General features: G+C 40.7%; 2 protein-coding genes across 2 annotated transcripts in view; one reads left to right on the top strand and one right to left on the bottom strand.

Annotated features, from left to right (window-relative positions):
• Nucleotides 1-2,643: 2,643 nt before the first annotated feature.
• Nucleotides 2,644-8,439, bottom strand: slc6a19b (solute carrier family 6 member 19b). Its single transcript, XM_071902331.1, has 12 exons — nucleotides 8,229-8,439; nucleotides 7,129-7,269; nucleotides 6,902-7,039; nucleotides 6,634-6,815; nucleotides 6,443-6,553; nucleotides 4,873-4,985; nucleotides 4,614-4,742; nucleotides 4,332-4,488; nucleotides 3,979-4,183; nucleotides 3,726-3,885; nucleotides 2,883-3,045; nucleotides 2,644-2,784 (listed from the first exon to the last, which is right to left on the bottom strand). The coding sequence occupies exons 1-12, from the start codon at nucleotides 8,425-8,427 to the stop codon at nucleotides 2,644-2,646; spliced, it is 1,839 nt and encodes a 612-aa protein (XP_071758432.1). The 5' UTR covers nucleotides 8,428-8,439.
• Nucleotides 8,440-9,505: 1,066 nt separating this feature from the next.
• Nucleotides 9,506-16,888, top strand: part of fhod3b (formin homology 2 domain containing 3b) — a 91,177-nt gene continuing 83,794 nt past the window's right edge. The window contains exons 1-2 of the mRNA XM_078287158.1: nucleotides 9,506-9,683; nucleotides 16,622-16,728. Coding sequence (XP_078143284.1) covers nucleotides 9,519-9,683; nucleotides 16,622-16,728 — 272 coding nt within the window. The 5' untranslated portion in view covers nucleotides 9,506-9,518. The remainder of the gene's footprint in view (nucleotides 9,684-16,621; nucleotides 16,729-16,888) is intronic.

Raw genomic sequence — 16,888 nt, forward strand, 5'->3', positions numbered from 1 at the left:
CTGGATATGGTTTTTCCTCCATGGTCAGGAGGACAAAAACGTTCTTTCTTACTGCAGCCACTGAGATTATTCCAATTAAGATGTTTACAGATCCCATAGTTAGACAACATCAAAATAGTGAAGAAACATGTATTGTAAGTTCTGTGTCTCAGGCAAGATTCAAACCCGGGGTGTCACAGCTATATATGTGTCTTACCCAGCTGAGCCACAGGGATGTCCAAGTTTACTTTTGTTCTTAACTGAATAATATGTGTTTATATTCATAAAACTATGGACATTGGTTAGCATCAAGCCAGATGCTGTGAAATGATCCAGACTTTGAAGTAGATTGTCTTAGTTACTGTGCCGGCAATGCAGAGGACAAGAATGTAAACCAACAGCAGAAGGGTTAGAAAACCATGAGATCTGCCAAAAAAGTTGGGTTTTTGGCCAGTAATGGATTCTTTGTTGCCATTTAACCTGGTAAAGGAAGTGAAAACTACTTATAATTATGCTGATTTCCATTTCTGGTCTTTGAGCTGATTACATAGCATTTTCCTCTAATGCAGTTTGATAGTATGGCAGCCTCCTAAACATGTAGTTAGTAAAATGTAGTTTTGTTGGCTGATGCTTTTCTGATTTAGTAGGGGTTAAATTCCAATTTGGCTGATTAAATTGACTGAATACCAGCTTTAGAGACTGACTAAAAAGGTTTTAGGCCTGCGCGTGTGAGTGTGCATGTGCGTGCATGGGTTCTTTCCTTCCTTCCTTCCTTTTTGGCTTTCTTGCCAGCAAGTTGTCAACTGTACACGCACACAGTGGGATGCTCTGAAGCTTTTTTCACTGATCAGTGGCTGGAAGCTAGATTAAATGCAGCAGAGAACATAAATAATGCACTGAAGGATGCTCTGAATGAATCACTTAGATTATACTTCTACTTTTTGGAGTGGGCTCTGCCAAAGTTCACTAGCCTCAATGAGCATTTTCAAAGTGAAAAGCTAGTCATCACATTCTTGTGGGAAAAGACGTGTGAAGCGTACAAAGATCTCCTCTTATCTTTTATGAACAGGAGCTAATATTCTACACAGCAATATCGGCCAGATGAACCCAGCCAACAATTTGAAGGCCCTACCACTGCAATGCAATGTGTGTGGGTCTTATGGTTATAGAGACTACACTTCCTCCTCCTGTCTTCCTCCTGCTGCCATCATTGACTTATGTTTGTGATGCCAAATGCTTCTAAAAGCTGCCTACCTAGAGATAAAAAAAAAACCAAAAAAACATTTTGACTCTGATGATCCAATCTCAAGTCCAATGGAGTGTCTCCCACCTGTTACCACAACTGATGGTCATAAGCAAGTTCACCTTAATGCAAAATGTGCCACAAATTCTGCACATAGACAATGACTGTAGACAATGACTGTATTCAGGTCATTAATGACAGTAGAGAAAGATGCCACTCATGACCCTGTCTGCCGACTGCAAAGAAATAGATGTGGATGCATTCTAGTATAACGCTTTCATAATGGAAGATATGGGAGGGGATTCAAACACCTCATGTCAGCATGCATTCTGATAAGTTGACCAAAGCTGACCAAAACCAAACTTGACCAAGTTTGACCAAGATTAGGCTCATCACAGACACACTTATTGGATTCATACACACACCAGAATGTGTGAAGATTGACAGTGGATGCCACAATTTTATGGAGATCAAACATGAGGAGGCAAAAAACAAACGTCACAAGATGGAGAAGTATGGAGAAGTACACCACATGTTTAAAACACATTGCACAAATACATGCAGAGTGATTTGTATCCCAACATTTGAAAAAATTGTGAAAATTGATATGTAAATCTACACTACCAGTCAAAAGTTTGGACACACCACAGTTTTCTTTATTTTTACTATTTTTCACATTTTAGAATAATAGTAAAGACATCAAAACTATGACACAAATGGAATTATGCAGTGACCAAAAACGTGTTAAGATTCTTTAAATTAGCCACCCTTTACCTTGATGGAGAGGCAAAGGCTTTGGAAAGAAATTCATACATACAGTAGGCATCAACTTCACTATTTATATTTGTCTAAGAAACAAATTTCAAGCATTTAAGCATAAGCCTTTAGATCAAAATGGCTTTACGGTAATGAAAAACATAGTACATTCAATTAGGTGTGTCCAAACTTTTGAGTATCATGATTTATGTGTATCATGATTTATACATAAACATTAACATTTTAAAAAAATATATTTAAAATATTTTCACATGAATATGTCCGTTTGGATAGCTTAACCACATTCACTGTCGTATTTGTATTTGTTGTAAATTTAAGAAAATGGTCATGCATGAAGCTGCTTCACTCTTGTCCGGTCCTGTGAGCACAGAAGACCAGGCAAATCAATAACAGCAGAGTGATACTAACGCCTAACACCTTCTAGAGCTAGAAAACAAAAACCTGCTTCAAAGTTTTGTAATAGTGTAGACCTTGATATCAATCATGCTGCACCTCTCTGTAGATACTAAAAGTATGTAAATGACAAAGATGTGTTAACTTCTGCAAAGATTTGGGAACTTTTTCTGAAGATCATTAGGTGAAGGATTTGCAGGTCTCACTGTACATTTGAGACAGTGTACAGATCTTCTAGATGTGCCTTTTCTTCATCTACCACTCTTCTTCATCTTTAAACATTTATAGACAGCAACTAAAGGTACAGCAATACTGGGTATCCCTGCCAATATAAAGATGACCACATAGATCCATACTGGATATGGCTTTTCCTCCAATCTAGGGAATTTCTCCTGCAAAGACACAGAGTGAAATAGTACACTTTTAATGACAGACCAATATCCATGATCTCTAAAGAGATTATCTCAAATGAATTCATAAACTACCGTACCGATTCAGGATCCCAAGCTTTGTAAACGAGCTTCTCAGAAACTTTAGTGATGAAGTAAAAGACCAAGATGAAAAACATTATGAGCGGGCTGACTACTCTCCATGACACCTGCCAGAAGAAGTTGGGCTTGTGTCCAATCATGAACGTGATGTCATCATTGAACCTAGGGAGACAATGACACACATGAAGTGCATTATCAACACAGTGTGGACAAAATAATGGAGATACCAACAAAGAGGCTTCCCTTAATGAAGATGTTTCTATAATAGTGTGGGATGCTTTTGATATTATGGCATAGTTTTTTTCCACCCTTACCCAAAAGGACAAAGTCAATGCTTACAACTATAACATAATGAATCTAAGTGGTCCTATGGGTACTCTCTGTTTTAAATGGTAGTGAAAACCATTAGTGTTTGAGATGCTGATACAGAAACTCCTATATGTTCAAAATGATTATAATGTATTGTTGATCAATGTGTTGATTATTTGAGGGGTTATGTTCCTGGTATGTAGCTAACATTATTATCAGTGGTTTAAACCACTGGGTGATCACTCCTGCATTGTTTATATGGCATCCTATGGCATCAATATATTGGCATCCTAGAAGAAGCCCCCCCTCAGGAAAGTGGTTAACATTTGCATAGGCCTCTTAAGAATGATTTAAGGATGATTGATTCAGATCTGGAAATGCAACCCACAACAGTGCAGAACCACTAGAACTATATATTGTAGGCATGCTGGCATTTCCATTATAATGTGCACATCCTGTATGTGATACATTATGGTTACAGGGAATCTGTACTAGCATATAGTTCACAACATTATTTTGTATTTCTTCATTACCTGTCTATCCCATATATGTACACAACCGAGACCATCTCACAGAATGCAACAATCAACAGGGGGATGGATCCTCCATAGATGTCAAAGAGTGAAAGCCAATAGTTTCCTGAGCCTTGGATAAATATCAGCCCCACCAGACAGCAGAACACACACGTTACACCTGTAAGAGAATGAAAAATAACTCTGATGGCAACAAAGGAAATAGACTGGAAATGCTTTAAGATGGAAAATGAGAGAATAGACGTGGAGTTACCAGTGACAGCCTCTTTCGACCATCCCTTAGGGAAGACTTTGAGGTCTTGTAGCGGTACTAAAACTCCCTCAATGTTACCAAACATGGATGACAGGCCAAGAGAGAAGAGCATTATGAAGAAGAGGACAGCCCACAGAGGTGAGATGGGCATCTTGGTGATAGCTTCTGTGAAGACAATGAAGGCTAGACCAGTTCCTTCAACTCCCTAGGCCAAAACACAGCACAATATTACACCAAAGCATCACCAACATTACTTTAAAGTAAACTTATTTTAATTCAATAAAAAACAATAGGAAAGTTGATGTGTTTTGCAGCATAAATTCACATCTTACACAGAACTGACAAAATATTACCTCACTGAGGAAAGTGTTCAAGTCACAGGTTTGCAGATCCAGCTCCTGAATTACCTCAGGATATGTTTCACTGAAACGTTGAACAACCTGATCGTAGTTGCTGTCAGTGATGTTACCCTCAGGAAGATCAAACGCATTCAGTAATGCTAAGATGTTTCTAAAAGCAAAAGTAAGGTAAAAAAAAAAAAAAAAAAAAGAGAAGTGTATCATATTGCTTGTGTTGCTGAAAAAACCTGGAGGGGCTCTTAGAATGCATAATCAGGCACAAAAGGCATCCTGTACCTGCCAAGACAGCTGTCAAATCGCTCTGTGGCTCTGAAGCCAATGATGGTGTAAATGACTGTAGCAGCAAAGACAGAGGTGATGCCATTGATGAGAGAGATGATCACTGCATCCTGTTCACAGTTGTTACTGAAGGAAAAAAGTTGTTTTCATTTCATCTCAGATATTTATAACATGAAAAGCTAATTGTGTAAGACAATACAGTGTGTACACCTGTAAGCCTAAATGATGTAGGAGTTGAACAAACTACCAGACTTACTGCACAGAGTTGTAGCTGGAGAAAGAAATGAGACCGCCAAAAGCCAGAGAGAAGGAATAGAAAACTTGAGCACCTGCATCCAGCCACGTTGATGGCTTTGCCAACTCTGACAACTAGGAGAATAAGTATTAGTAATTATTGATTAATTGGTAATTGCTGTATGAGATACAGAGTACTTTAATGAAAGATTAGGGTTAATCTCTCTATGCAGTGGAACCAAAATATCTAGGCATTTGGATCCCAATACCTATGTATTTACTGTATTAATTTAGTACATAGTTAACTGGCAGGTGATGCCCAAATGGATAGAAATTTGGTTATTCTAAATGAAATAATAATGAAAGTAAAAAAAAACATTGTAATGATTTTATTATGGCGAATGATTTTATTACAATGACATGATCCCATAGCATTGTCTTCCTAGACTGCACATTGCTGAAAAAAACAATATGACTGCTGCAATTAGTAAAGAGAGAAAAATTTGTAATGATATCTCAAAAACTGAGTGTACAGTTGATCAAAATGTCTAGCTGTAAATGTTCCAATGAATTGACAGTGTTAAATGTTCGACATAGATTGATCTTGGTCTTCATTAAACTAATGAATAATACCGTCAATACTCTCAAGATGATTGTAAAGCTGTGATGATATTAGAGTTCTTAAACCTTTCAGTCATAGGCTGCAGTATTACTTTTCCCTTTAGTTCTTTTGTCCTGAAGAACACTATCACGTGTTTGGCTCAATAGGTAATCTGCCTCTCAAACTGAAGATTGTGGATTGAAATCCAGACCTGTTGTTTTCAAAGTCATAAACTGCCAAGAACAATAGTCATATTTTCCAATAGAAAGCCACTTGAAAAACTTGAAAATGATTTACCTCACACTTGTTTAAAAGGAGAAAACTAGAATGTCTGCCTAACAATTACAAGGTCAGTGGTTCAAAGTCCGGTTGTTTGTCCATCATACTTCATGCATAAGCTAAACACATTCAGTCTCCCACCAGTAACCTGTCTGGGATTGAATAGGTTGTCATGGGACATAATATCTTGAATCTGTATTCAGATTATATGGCATTAGACTTTGGCTACTTGATACATTTTTATCTAAAGATGTTAAATTCATATCATTGAATGTGCTAAACCAAATGTCAGAAATGGCAACTAACCTTTACGTTGTGCTTTTTTCTTCTGCTTCATCTTTACACTTGAACCCCTACTATCGTGGTATGTGGCTATATTATCCATTTAAATCTGCCAAAGTCATTCATTTTAGAAAACTATTATTATTACATATTAAATATACTAACAATTATTAGAAAACTAATAACTGACACTCTGTCTTGCTTTGTGACCCATACATAGGGTTCGCCTGCTCTTGGTGTCAAAATGTATTCTGAATTTTTTTTCTCTCTTTTTCAAGGTGTGCAGTAGTAGTATGTTTTGTCCCCCCCCCCCCCCCCCACACCTTATAATGTGAAAGTACAATTTGGACATTACATGCATTCTGATTGGGTGTTATCAGAGATAAGAGTATTGTGAACTATAAAAGGAAAGAAAAAACATACAACTTACATCTGGAGTGAAGAGAAACTTCACTCCATTTAAAGAGCCCTTGAGGGTCAATCCTCTGATCAGAAAAATGGTTAGCACCACATAGGGAAGGGTTGAAGTCACATACACAGCCTTGGGAAAAAAAAAATTTGTTTAGCTGAATTTAAATGTTCAATATTACTGTTGACACAGTGAGAAAGAATGTGCCGTACCTTCCCAGTGGTCTCAATGCCTCGAATGATGCAGACATAAAGCACACACCAGGCACAAATGTGACATAACAATATCCGCCACTGTAGCCCACCGTCCTCCTCAATCCCTGGGGTTGTGTTCAGGGTCTCTCTGTACCAGAAATAATCCACGGGGGAGCTCCTCTCACACTCAGAGACTAGGCCTGACAGAATTTAATAACAGTATGTGTCACTTAGCAGGCATCGTGAGTTAAATTCCGATCTGCACAAATACTAGTTATAGTACTACCTGTTAAACTGCCATTCAAGGGACACTGGCTCCACGGCAGAGACTCTTGAAATGAGTTGAAGAAGTACCACAAAATCCAGGCAATGATAGTGTTGTAGTAGAGACTGATCATGAGAGATACACACATGGATGCAATACCTGCCAATTAATGTTGGAAAAAAAAAGTGTGTCTTTCAAAGCACTTAAGAACTGGTTATGACAAACTTTCTGGGAAAAAGGTCGCTTACCAATGCCAGTCAAATAAGGATGAATTGTAGACCAGACTCCCAAACTGCCTTTTCTTAAACGTTGACCAATAGCAAACTCTAGATGGAGAAGCGGGATTCCCTCAAGAACCAGCAGGATCAGAAAGGGTATCATGAATGCACCTGAAAGCCAAAGAAAGAAGCTGTCCATGACGTCATCATTACACAAACAGTGTATCTCTTTATTTTTTATATGATTCAGTACATCCCATACTATTCATGAAATGTAGCCATAAATAGAAAAGCTGAGGACAAATAATTGTGAATAAGGATGTCTGTCGCTATGTTGTTTTTTGTTTGTACTTTGAAACTACAGCACAGACAAATTTCCCTAAGGGAACAATTAAAGTATGTCTTGTCTTATCTTATCTTATCTTATCTTATTAATAAAAGACATTATATTCGAGGGAAAATACAAGTGAACTCCACCTTTTAAGATGCACGTGAGCAGAAAAGAAAATCAAAAGCATTGGATGCAGTTAGGTTTATAGTGCAGTCAGCAGGTGTGAAACCTCTTATCTGAACAGTGGCATTGAACTCTAACGAGGGTATACAGAGAGTATACAGTACTGTAGTTAGGACTGGGGCAGTGGTCTTGTGATGTTGGTCATTAACTAGTTAACTAGCAGAAGAATGCCCACTATTGTCCAGACTTGATTACCATACCTGGTGATCCAGAAGATCTCCAGACTACGGGCAGTCAGTGGTCAACCAGTTAATGACAGTTCGACATTAAATGATCCTGGGGATTGATTTAGAGGCTTTTTGTGAATTTAGTAGGAGTTACTAGATATCATCTAACTACAGAATATGTGTACTCTATGAGACAAACGTCATAGTCGGAGAACATTGTTGGCCAGAGAACTTTTACTTTTTCCACAAAAATGAAATGATGCAGAATCAAGAACTTAAATGCTAATAACCATTTCTTTTTTGTTTTACATAGCTAATGATCCTGCACTCCTCTGACCAATGGTGGGTCTGGAGTGGGTGTGATTCGGTTTGAATTATTATGCTGTGCTGTGTTAGTGAAGATGCCTGAAAAGGGAATAACTGAAGATGATCATTAAAGCATCACTTGCCTCCTCCATGGCTCTGACACAGATAGGGGAAGCGCCAGACGTTTCCCAGCCCCACACAAAAACCCACGCAGGTCAGCATGTACTGGGCCTTGTTGTCCCATTTTGGTCTGTCTCCAGCCTCTTCCTTCTCCAGCTTCTCCAGCTGCTGATGGGACAGTATCCTGGCCTCCAGGCCCGGATTGGGGAGTTGTAGCTTCATGATCCGTCGGACACTGTGGTATTGTGTGATACAATGGTGCACTGTACAGTGGCGGAGTGAATTGCGGTTCACACTCCAGGAGAGCCTACGTGCCGGAAACCTCTGTAATAGATTGACTAAGCTGTGGTGTCAAGGACCATCAACACACATGACAATTATTTGTGTCTTATCTGATGGGGAAAGGTCAATGCACAGAAGTTGATGTTCTTGTGAACATGGGAACATTTTTATAGGATTTATTGTCTTGTAACTTCTTTCAAAAATCAGCAATAACTTAGTGAGGAGTTTTCACCACACATACAAATGCCAGGATAAGGCTACTTTGTCTATCTATCTATCTATCTATCTATCTATCTATCTATCTATCTATCTATCTCTCTATCTCTCTATCTATCATCTGTCTGTCTGCTTTATTCCCTGTCTGTCTGTCTGCCTGTCTGTTTTCCTCTCTCTCTCTCTCTCTCTCTCTCCCTCTGTCTGTCTGCCTGTCTGTTTCTCTCTCTCTCTCTCTCTCCCTCTCCCCCCCTCTATCTGTCTGTCTGTCTGTCTGTCTGCTTCAACTGCAGAGCGTTTTGCGTGCTTCTCACATTCACCACTGGATGCCGCCATTGCGCCTGTAATACGAGGTCGCTCCGCCGGCTGAAGTCTGGCTGCCTCGCCACTGACTGGCAGAGTTTCTGCTGGAGGAGGGAGCCGCTTTCCCATCGTTTCCACTGACCAGGCGCCAAGTGTAGCAGCAGTCCCGTGCGCAGTCTGCCTCAGCACCTTCACCGCCCGCAATGCCCTTGGATACTGCCGCCCCGCTCATCTCAACACAACTCCGATTCTCTGAAGAGTAAAACAAACATACCTCACAACGAGGTATCCTGGATCTTTACTCTCTGTTTTCATTGCCTTGAATCCTCTGCGCCTGCATGAAGCGAATGGAGAAGGTCCAGGGATAACAGAGGGTGCAGGACTTGCTACTGCAGAGGAGCTGCCGGTGGGTCGCTGTGGCCCGGCTGCCGGGGGGCTGCGCGTCATATCAAGGGGCTTCGTGGCGCATCCGCTTTATTTGACAGACATCTGAAATCGTCTTGCATGGATACATCATGGCTACGCTTGTATGCAGGGTACAGTTCCTAGATGATACTGATCCATTCAACAGCACCAATTTCCCCGAGCCCACCAGACCACCTCACTACACTTTCAGGGAAGATATTCCTCTGATAAATCAGATTGCTGGAGTCCACAGGCTGCTGAAAGCCCCACAGAAGGTATGCAGTGCTTTTTATCTGATGATTGGACACAGGCTGTTTTGCAGCTATGATATTTGTGGCATGAATTCTTTAAAATAGTGAAGAGACTTGCAGTTTTGTAGATCTGCCTAGTGAATACACTCACAAAATGATAAACTAATTTGCTGACATGATGCTGTAGGGTTGCTACCACCAGTGAAGCAGTTTGCTGATGTGGGATGCTGACAAAGCATCAACATGCAGTCAAACAGTTACTGCATGCAGAGTGTTAGCATGGTATTCAGTGTGACATTATGGAATGTTGGGCAGCTTAAATTCATAGTGGAGTGGACAGAAAGCTTTAAGCACCCATGCTTTGGCTGAGGGGAGGAGGCAGGCATCTGTTAATGTTTACCACAACCACAACAGTGAACCCTTTTCAGTTTAACCTGCTTTTCTTACTTTGAACCAACTAGCCTAATCTTGGGAAGATCTTTCAAAAACGTCCGAGTTGTTGTGCCCAAGAGAAGTAATATGGTCGTGTGGCTGGAACAAACAAACAAGCTAAGTTAAAACACAAAGTTAGCTCATGGAATAATTTCCATATGGCATGATAGTGATTATGTGACTCTCCAATTCGTAATGGAGTTCTTCTTGTCCTTATGGAGGAGCTGGCTATTGCTTGTTAGGATGTGACATCATGAATGAACGCTGTGACATCATGAATTATTGCACTCTGTTGCATTTTATTTATCTTTTGACTTATTCTTCTCAGCATTTTTCAAACCTGTATTTCTCCAGGGAAACTTTGCTTTGCATGTCTACTCCTTTCAGTATCTCCCTTCTCCACACATTCACAGGTACACAGATTCACACCTGGGAGCTTCCCAGCACATCAATCACTTGCCACTGAATGGCTGTTAGAGAAGTTTGTGGTTTAAGTGTCTCGCTCAAGGGTTGGTCAGTTGTTGAGGGAGGGAAGGGCGTTATTCACTTTCAATCACTCAGATTTTCCCACATCTGAGGATTTGAATTAGTAAACATCCAGTCTCAAGACAGCTTCTCTAACCTTTAAGCCACTGTCATCCCCCAGTCAGATAAATCTATGTATCCATCCTCTTCTAACATACTTTTCTATAATATTGCAATTTGACATGTGACCTTTGGCCTCTTCTGTCATTTCCCTAGTCATCAGCACAATACATTGTACTGCACCTCAGTATTGTTGTGTTTGGTCAGCATCATGTCGAGCTTCATTTGATCCTGCTGTAACTGTTTGAGGAGGTGATACAGTACACATTGTTTTGGTTGCAAAAGTTGGCCATCCCAAGGTCCACAACTCCATTGCCAGTTTTAAACAGCTCAAAATAACTGAACTTTCCTCTTCAGTGTGGTATGATTACAGTGTTTCAGCTTCCCCATAGAGAGCCAGTGACAAATAATTTAAACCTGTAACCAATTTTCTGTTTCTGAGGACTACACCTCTTGAGATATACTGTAGCCGGTTTTGTCCTTCTGATGAAACCACGTGCATCCAAACACATTTTCAAAAGGCCTCATCTACTGACCTTGGAATTTAAACAGAGTAAAGGGGCCAGTGAGCTTGAATGTGAGGTTGAGTCTTTATTGAGCAGTCATCTTAGTCTGGTTGGGGAGTCACGCAAATAGAAAGTTAATTTGGGTCTTTCTTCATTCTGTCAGATCAATGGTACTCCATCTTGTTTGAGTAGAGCTGGTAAGATAAGTCACGGAAGCCTCAGGATGCTGTGGATCACCACAAGCCTGGCTCTCATTCTCCAGCCCACTCAGTCTGACCAGCATGATGGGATGGGAACGCTTTCCACTGTTTGAGAGGGGAGAGGGAAGCGGGCAGAAATCAAAACACAAACAAAGACTTGATGTACTTTGCACAGTCGATTGGTCTCAGTTTAGCAGTAGGCCAGTTGGACCACAAACTAGACAGGGAGGGAGTACCAGCGGAAGGTTCTGCAGTGCCTGGGTAGTGAGCTACAGTCACATGGGCATTAGTGGTTAGCAATAACTTGAGGGAGCAGCCGCTGTTGTGCTTTTCATAAAAGAAACAGTCAGATGCCACAGGACTGCGTCTGAGGGAAACACCACATTTGGGCAGTGAATTCACCTATTCACACCCACATATGTGGTTGAAGTTTGAAGAAGTGGCTTTGGTATGACACTGACTGTCATTACCTTTGGCAACGAACCTGTTGCCTTCCAGCTCTGTCTCTGTGGATGTCTTAGGATGTGCAGGTCAGCCTGGTATAAATAGCCTGGTGCTAACACATGGTGCCGAGGGAGCCAACACAGCTAGCATGTGCTGTCCCTGGGCTGTTCCTGTCAGTTTCAGCCTGCAATCTCTAGAGGGGAGGTGTGTGTGGGAGTGGCTGTGTGTGTATGTGTGTGTGCGTGCATGCGTGTGTGTGTTGGGGTGATGGGGATGGGCACCTGGGCAATGTTGCCCTACGAAGTCAAACAGCAGTAACTACTTTTTGTGCATTTTAAATGTCAAAGGTCATGACCAGGGTATAGATTTCGTAGCAACAAAAATTCTACCCTGAATGCTATTAAAGGATGTACTATCCACTTCTGTAGCAGGACAGCAGACAAATGCTGAAGTCTACTCACTACTCATGCAGTTACTTACTTTGTAGGGTAGTATGGACTCTCTCATGGTTGGCAGCTGTACAATTAATAGAAAAAAAATCTAAGTGCGATATTGACTGGTGCAATATTATGAATTACAGTTATAAGAAGCAGGGGGGAAAATGTTCCAAACAGCCTGCTAATAAAAGCTATTGTTAACTAATCAAATTGCTCACAGGTGAGAAAACTTCATCATATTCCAAGAGAGACAATACTAACCATTAGCAAACCCCCAACCTCTGCCAGCAAAAGACCTTGTGGAAAACGCCATGCCACAATGTATCACAGTGCAAATGTTTATTGCAGTATTAAACAAAAAATAGCAATATGATAGATGTTTTGCACTATTGTACAAGCTTATCAGAAAAATACAAACAATTCTTTGTACCAGAACATTTTTGATAGAGACAGGTATCTTTTATCTCTACAGTGTACAGCTCAGCACCTCATCTATAAATGGACCTCTATCTTGCTTCTAGATGGAAAGTATGACTCGTCACTACCTGACTCAGCCTTTCAATTCTGTAATGAATAATTCATTGTCCTTTTCAGATGACTGCGTGTCCATGCTGAAAAGGCATGATGCACAGAATCTGCCAAAGTTTTTTGCAAATCTGCTGTCTCTGTCAACACAATTCAGCACAAGTTTAGACCTTCAAATGCATTCTCTTCTATCAATGCTTTGTAGTTGTGTGGCTTGGTGGCCTTGAGGCCTTGCATCAGTTTGCAAAGCAAAATCCAAGGAAGGGAAAATGTGGGAAGGGAAAAAGTCTTGGAGAATGGATTCTCACTTTACCAATTTCAGTTTTTTGGGCTGGTTGTTTTCCTGCATTTTTTTTTCAGGAGAAATTACAGAGTCCCATAATGAGAAGTTATGTTAAATGCTGTAAAATACAGGTTCCTCCTTCATGCCTGTCAAAGCTCTTTTGAGTTCTTTTACACATTGTTATGCAGAGTTGAGGTTTTGCCGGTCTCTTCTGTATTTCGGAGTGTTGTCTCAGCACAGGGCTCCATTCAGCAGAACTGCTGGTGATCCTTGTACAGACTCATCCTTTGCATGCTTGACAGGAGCTGAAGATTACTGTTGTGGTTTGTCTCTCATGCATCAAGTGTATTTTAATGAGTGTGCTAATTCGCATGCCTTCAGAGAAAGACCACAAATACCATCCACAATACAATGTTATCAAATGCACTTTAAACTATCAAGGAGGCTTACTCTATCACTGTATTTGATTTAGAGTACAGTCAATGCAGTTTATAGACAGAAATGTGCAAGGTTGGACAGTAGAGACTACTAACTCTTGTACAAGACAATGCAACTCATGTATATGCTACCTCACTCCAGATTTCTTTCTTCTGTGGAGTACAAAGAAATTTGGAGTGAGATAGCAGTTTTAAATTGGAAATTGCATGGTGTTTATTTTTAGTCCTGACTGCCTTAACTGCCTCTCTGGTCAGTGGACCACGGTATTGTGGTCGAAGGGAGAGGCCAGACCTCAGTGTGTGAGCAGAGCACTTGTGGTTACTTCTCTGGACTTGGCCATCACAGGGCCACCGCGGGTTCAAGTCCTGGGCGGGGGACAGCTAAGGAAGCCACCGCTACTGATAATCTGGTCGCACTGTTCCTGGATTAAGGGCCATTTCTGTGGATCGCCCTGGCCTGGTTATATAGGGCTGGAGCTGTAATCAGTAATCCAGCTTGATTATATAATGAGAACCAAAAGAGACACAGGCTGGAGGATGGATGGCTGGATGTATGGATGAACAGATGGATGCATGGATGTGCGGATGGGTCGATAGATTGATGGATAGATTTGTGTCGTTCACACTGACTTGCCGGCTTGATTTGGTCTGGCAAAGGTCTGGTCTGGGAGTCCCAACCTTGTGTTGGGAAATGCATTTCTTGGCTCCACAGTGGACTAATTACTGGGTACAGCTGCAACTTCAGGCGCATGCTTTTTGTCTATTTCAGGTTGTGATACAGAGCATAAAGCAGTAAAGAATCTTGCTGAAAGAGAACAAACACTTTTCTGGTCCTTCATAAAACAAGTGTACTTAAAGTATATATATTTGAAGAGAATAAAATGGACAGACAAGTACAAAGAATATTGACCAGTAATAATCCACGAGATTCTCATATACTGTAGGTAAATGTCCATTTTGCTTCTCTTTATCAGCTATTGGCATACCAAAATAGTGATTCAACCTATATGAAATGAAAGCTTTTACATTTGCTGCATTTGTTGTTCTAAATCCCCAGTAGCAGGCAGGTGTATTTGGAATAAATAGAAGAACTGGGCATTTAGCATGACCAGCGATAGTCACATGACCACATTTTTTGATTGCCAAGTGGGAAGTGCAGTACAAAAACACCACAGCAATGACCACTTAGCACCAATGACGCTGCCAAAATAAAAATAAATAAGGAACTTTAGGATGACCAATTAAAAGTTAAAATTATACAATACATACTCTGTGATCATTCGACAATTTTTAGAAACTAGGGAGATTCCTGGTGAGGAAAATGTTCTATGTAAAACCAGGCAGTTTTGTTTACTGTCTCTCACAAAGTAAGGTACAGATAGCAGTCAGCATGCAGGACTCTTTGTGTATTCTCCTTCTTGCTAAATTTCATATCACTGTCACACCCATTGTTTTCCAAGGCATGTCAGTCCATAGGCATAAATATAGTGGGTCTAACTTTGGCCTCCATGTCTGGATTTCCTGTCAGTCCAGAATCTGTCCTGTAATCTGGAGAAACACTCTCTCTCCTCCCTCCTCCTCTGTCTGTTTGCCTTATTCACTGTCTGTCTGTCTGTCTGTCTGTCTGTCTGTCTGTCCCTTTCTCTCTCTCTGTCTGTCTTACTGTAAGAACATCAAGAACAATCTAAATAAGACTTGTCACTGTCCTTGAAACAATTGGATTTCCCAAGTGATTGAACTCTTTGTATGTTTACACCATCATCCTTGTGTGTAGCCTTATCTCCGGTGTCCTCGCAAGATGAAGATGTTCAGCCCTATAATCCCTGGGACTATCATATTACCAATAAGCTTTTGTTTTACCATACAAAGGAAACAAACAGGACAGTGCTCTCAGAGAGGGAGAGAGGGAGCGAGAGAGAGAGAGAGAGAGCAAGAGCGTTATCCTAGCCAACCACATGTTTTGTTTCAGTTCTCAAATATGACACAGTCCTTGAGCGCTGTAGTGCAGTAATACAAACAGAGTGGCTGAACAGATCAAAGCCGTCAGACCCATAATGTCTTTCCCAGCCTTTTCCCTCCACATTTAATTAAGTTACTGTCATATGTGGGAGGAAATTGAACTGCATCGGACCTGGCAATCAGGGTCCTGATTTAAAAAACACTTGGTTTTAGACGTTGTTTACATGCGTTGCTGTTCTTTCGTGGAGAGAATTTTTTTTTTTGTGGTGCTTATTTGAGATATAAATAGTCATTTATAGTGTATCATCTATCTCTTCTACCCTGCAAAAGCCTCAATGAAAGTCAATGACAAGAAAAGACAAATTAATTTAATGGGTGTTAATTGGTTCTGTGTTGTTTGACTCCTCACACACACTGTTGATGGAGCAGAGCAGTGCAGCTCTCTCCACCTTGGTCATGTGTTAAGTCCTCCCATCACGGTGTTTGTTTTCCCGTCCTCAGCTCCTGCCCTCTGCTCCTCTGTTGGAGCTGCTGTCCTGCGGAGTTGACAGGCTCTGAATATAAATAGGTTAATCTCTCCAATTCCGAGGTCAACCACACCACTGAACAGACACGCTCATTTCCCATCTTCTCCTTCCCAAAAGGGCTTTAGGCTTTAGGCAACTACCGATTGAGTCAGCAGGTTCAGTCGAGTACAAACAAATAATACCGCCGCCTCTCCAGAATCACCTTGTGTGTGGTGATAGTTTATCAGATAGAGAGAGCAGAAGGATAAGAGGCACCAGACTGCCAAGCTGCCCCAAATCTGCCTGACTTCTCTATCCTTTCTCAGCTTGACATTGTGGAGTGCTGACAGTTGCTGATAAAAAAAAACAAAAAAAAAAAACTCTCCACTATCTACTGCTGGCTAGACAGAAACTTAAAATACATCTAGAATTTGGTCCATGGACCCATAACAAGAACACAGTTGTTTGTACTTGTAAATAACTGAAATAAAAAAAAAAAAAATTATGGTATTTTTTTCACACAGCAGGCATGGACAGGTTTTTTTGTTGTGAAAAGATAGAATCTCACAAGAGTTTGATAATGTGATTCTGGATATGAAGTTACCACAAGACCTATTTAATGTCTTACTGTGTCTCCTTCCTGTTTAGCCTGATGACTGTGCCCTTCAGCTGTCCCATAATGGAAGCTACCTGGACTTGGAGTCTACCTTGGCAGAACAGAGAGATGAACTGGAGGGTTTTCAGGAGGAAGGAGGGTAAGAAAGCACTACTCTGTCTCTCTCTCTCTCTCTCTCTCTCTCTCTCTCTTAATTTTTTGGTTTTCCTTTACCATCATTATGCTTCAAAAGCAAATAATTGCATGTACAAAGCATACTGAAATTAAAGGCAAGCTGAATTACTGCACTATAAAGGTAC

The sequence above is a fragment of the Centroberyx gerrardi genome, chromosome 12 (genome assembly GCF_048128805.1).
Source record: "Centroberyx gerrardi isolate f3 chromosome 12, fCenGer3.hap1.cur.20231027, whole genome shotgun sequence".
Lineage (NCBI taxonomy): Eukaryota > Metazoa > Chordata > Actinopteri > Beryciformes > Berycidae > Centroberyx > Centroberyx gerrardi.

Coding starts and splice junctions, on each gene's coding strand:
- slc6a19b (XM_071902331.1), bottom strand. CDS start 8,427: ATGAAGCTACAACTCCCCAATCCGGGCCTGGAGGCCAGGATACTGTCC. Junction 6,554..6,633: donor GCATTGAGACCACTGGGAAG/GTACGGCACATT, acceptor TTTTTTCCCAAG/GCTGTGTATGTGACTTCAAC. Junction 4,184..4,331: donor TGAACACTTTCCTCAGTGAG/GTAATATTTTGT, acceptor GTTTTGGCCTAG/GGAGTTGAAGGAACTGGTCT.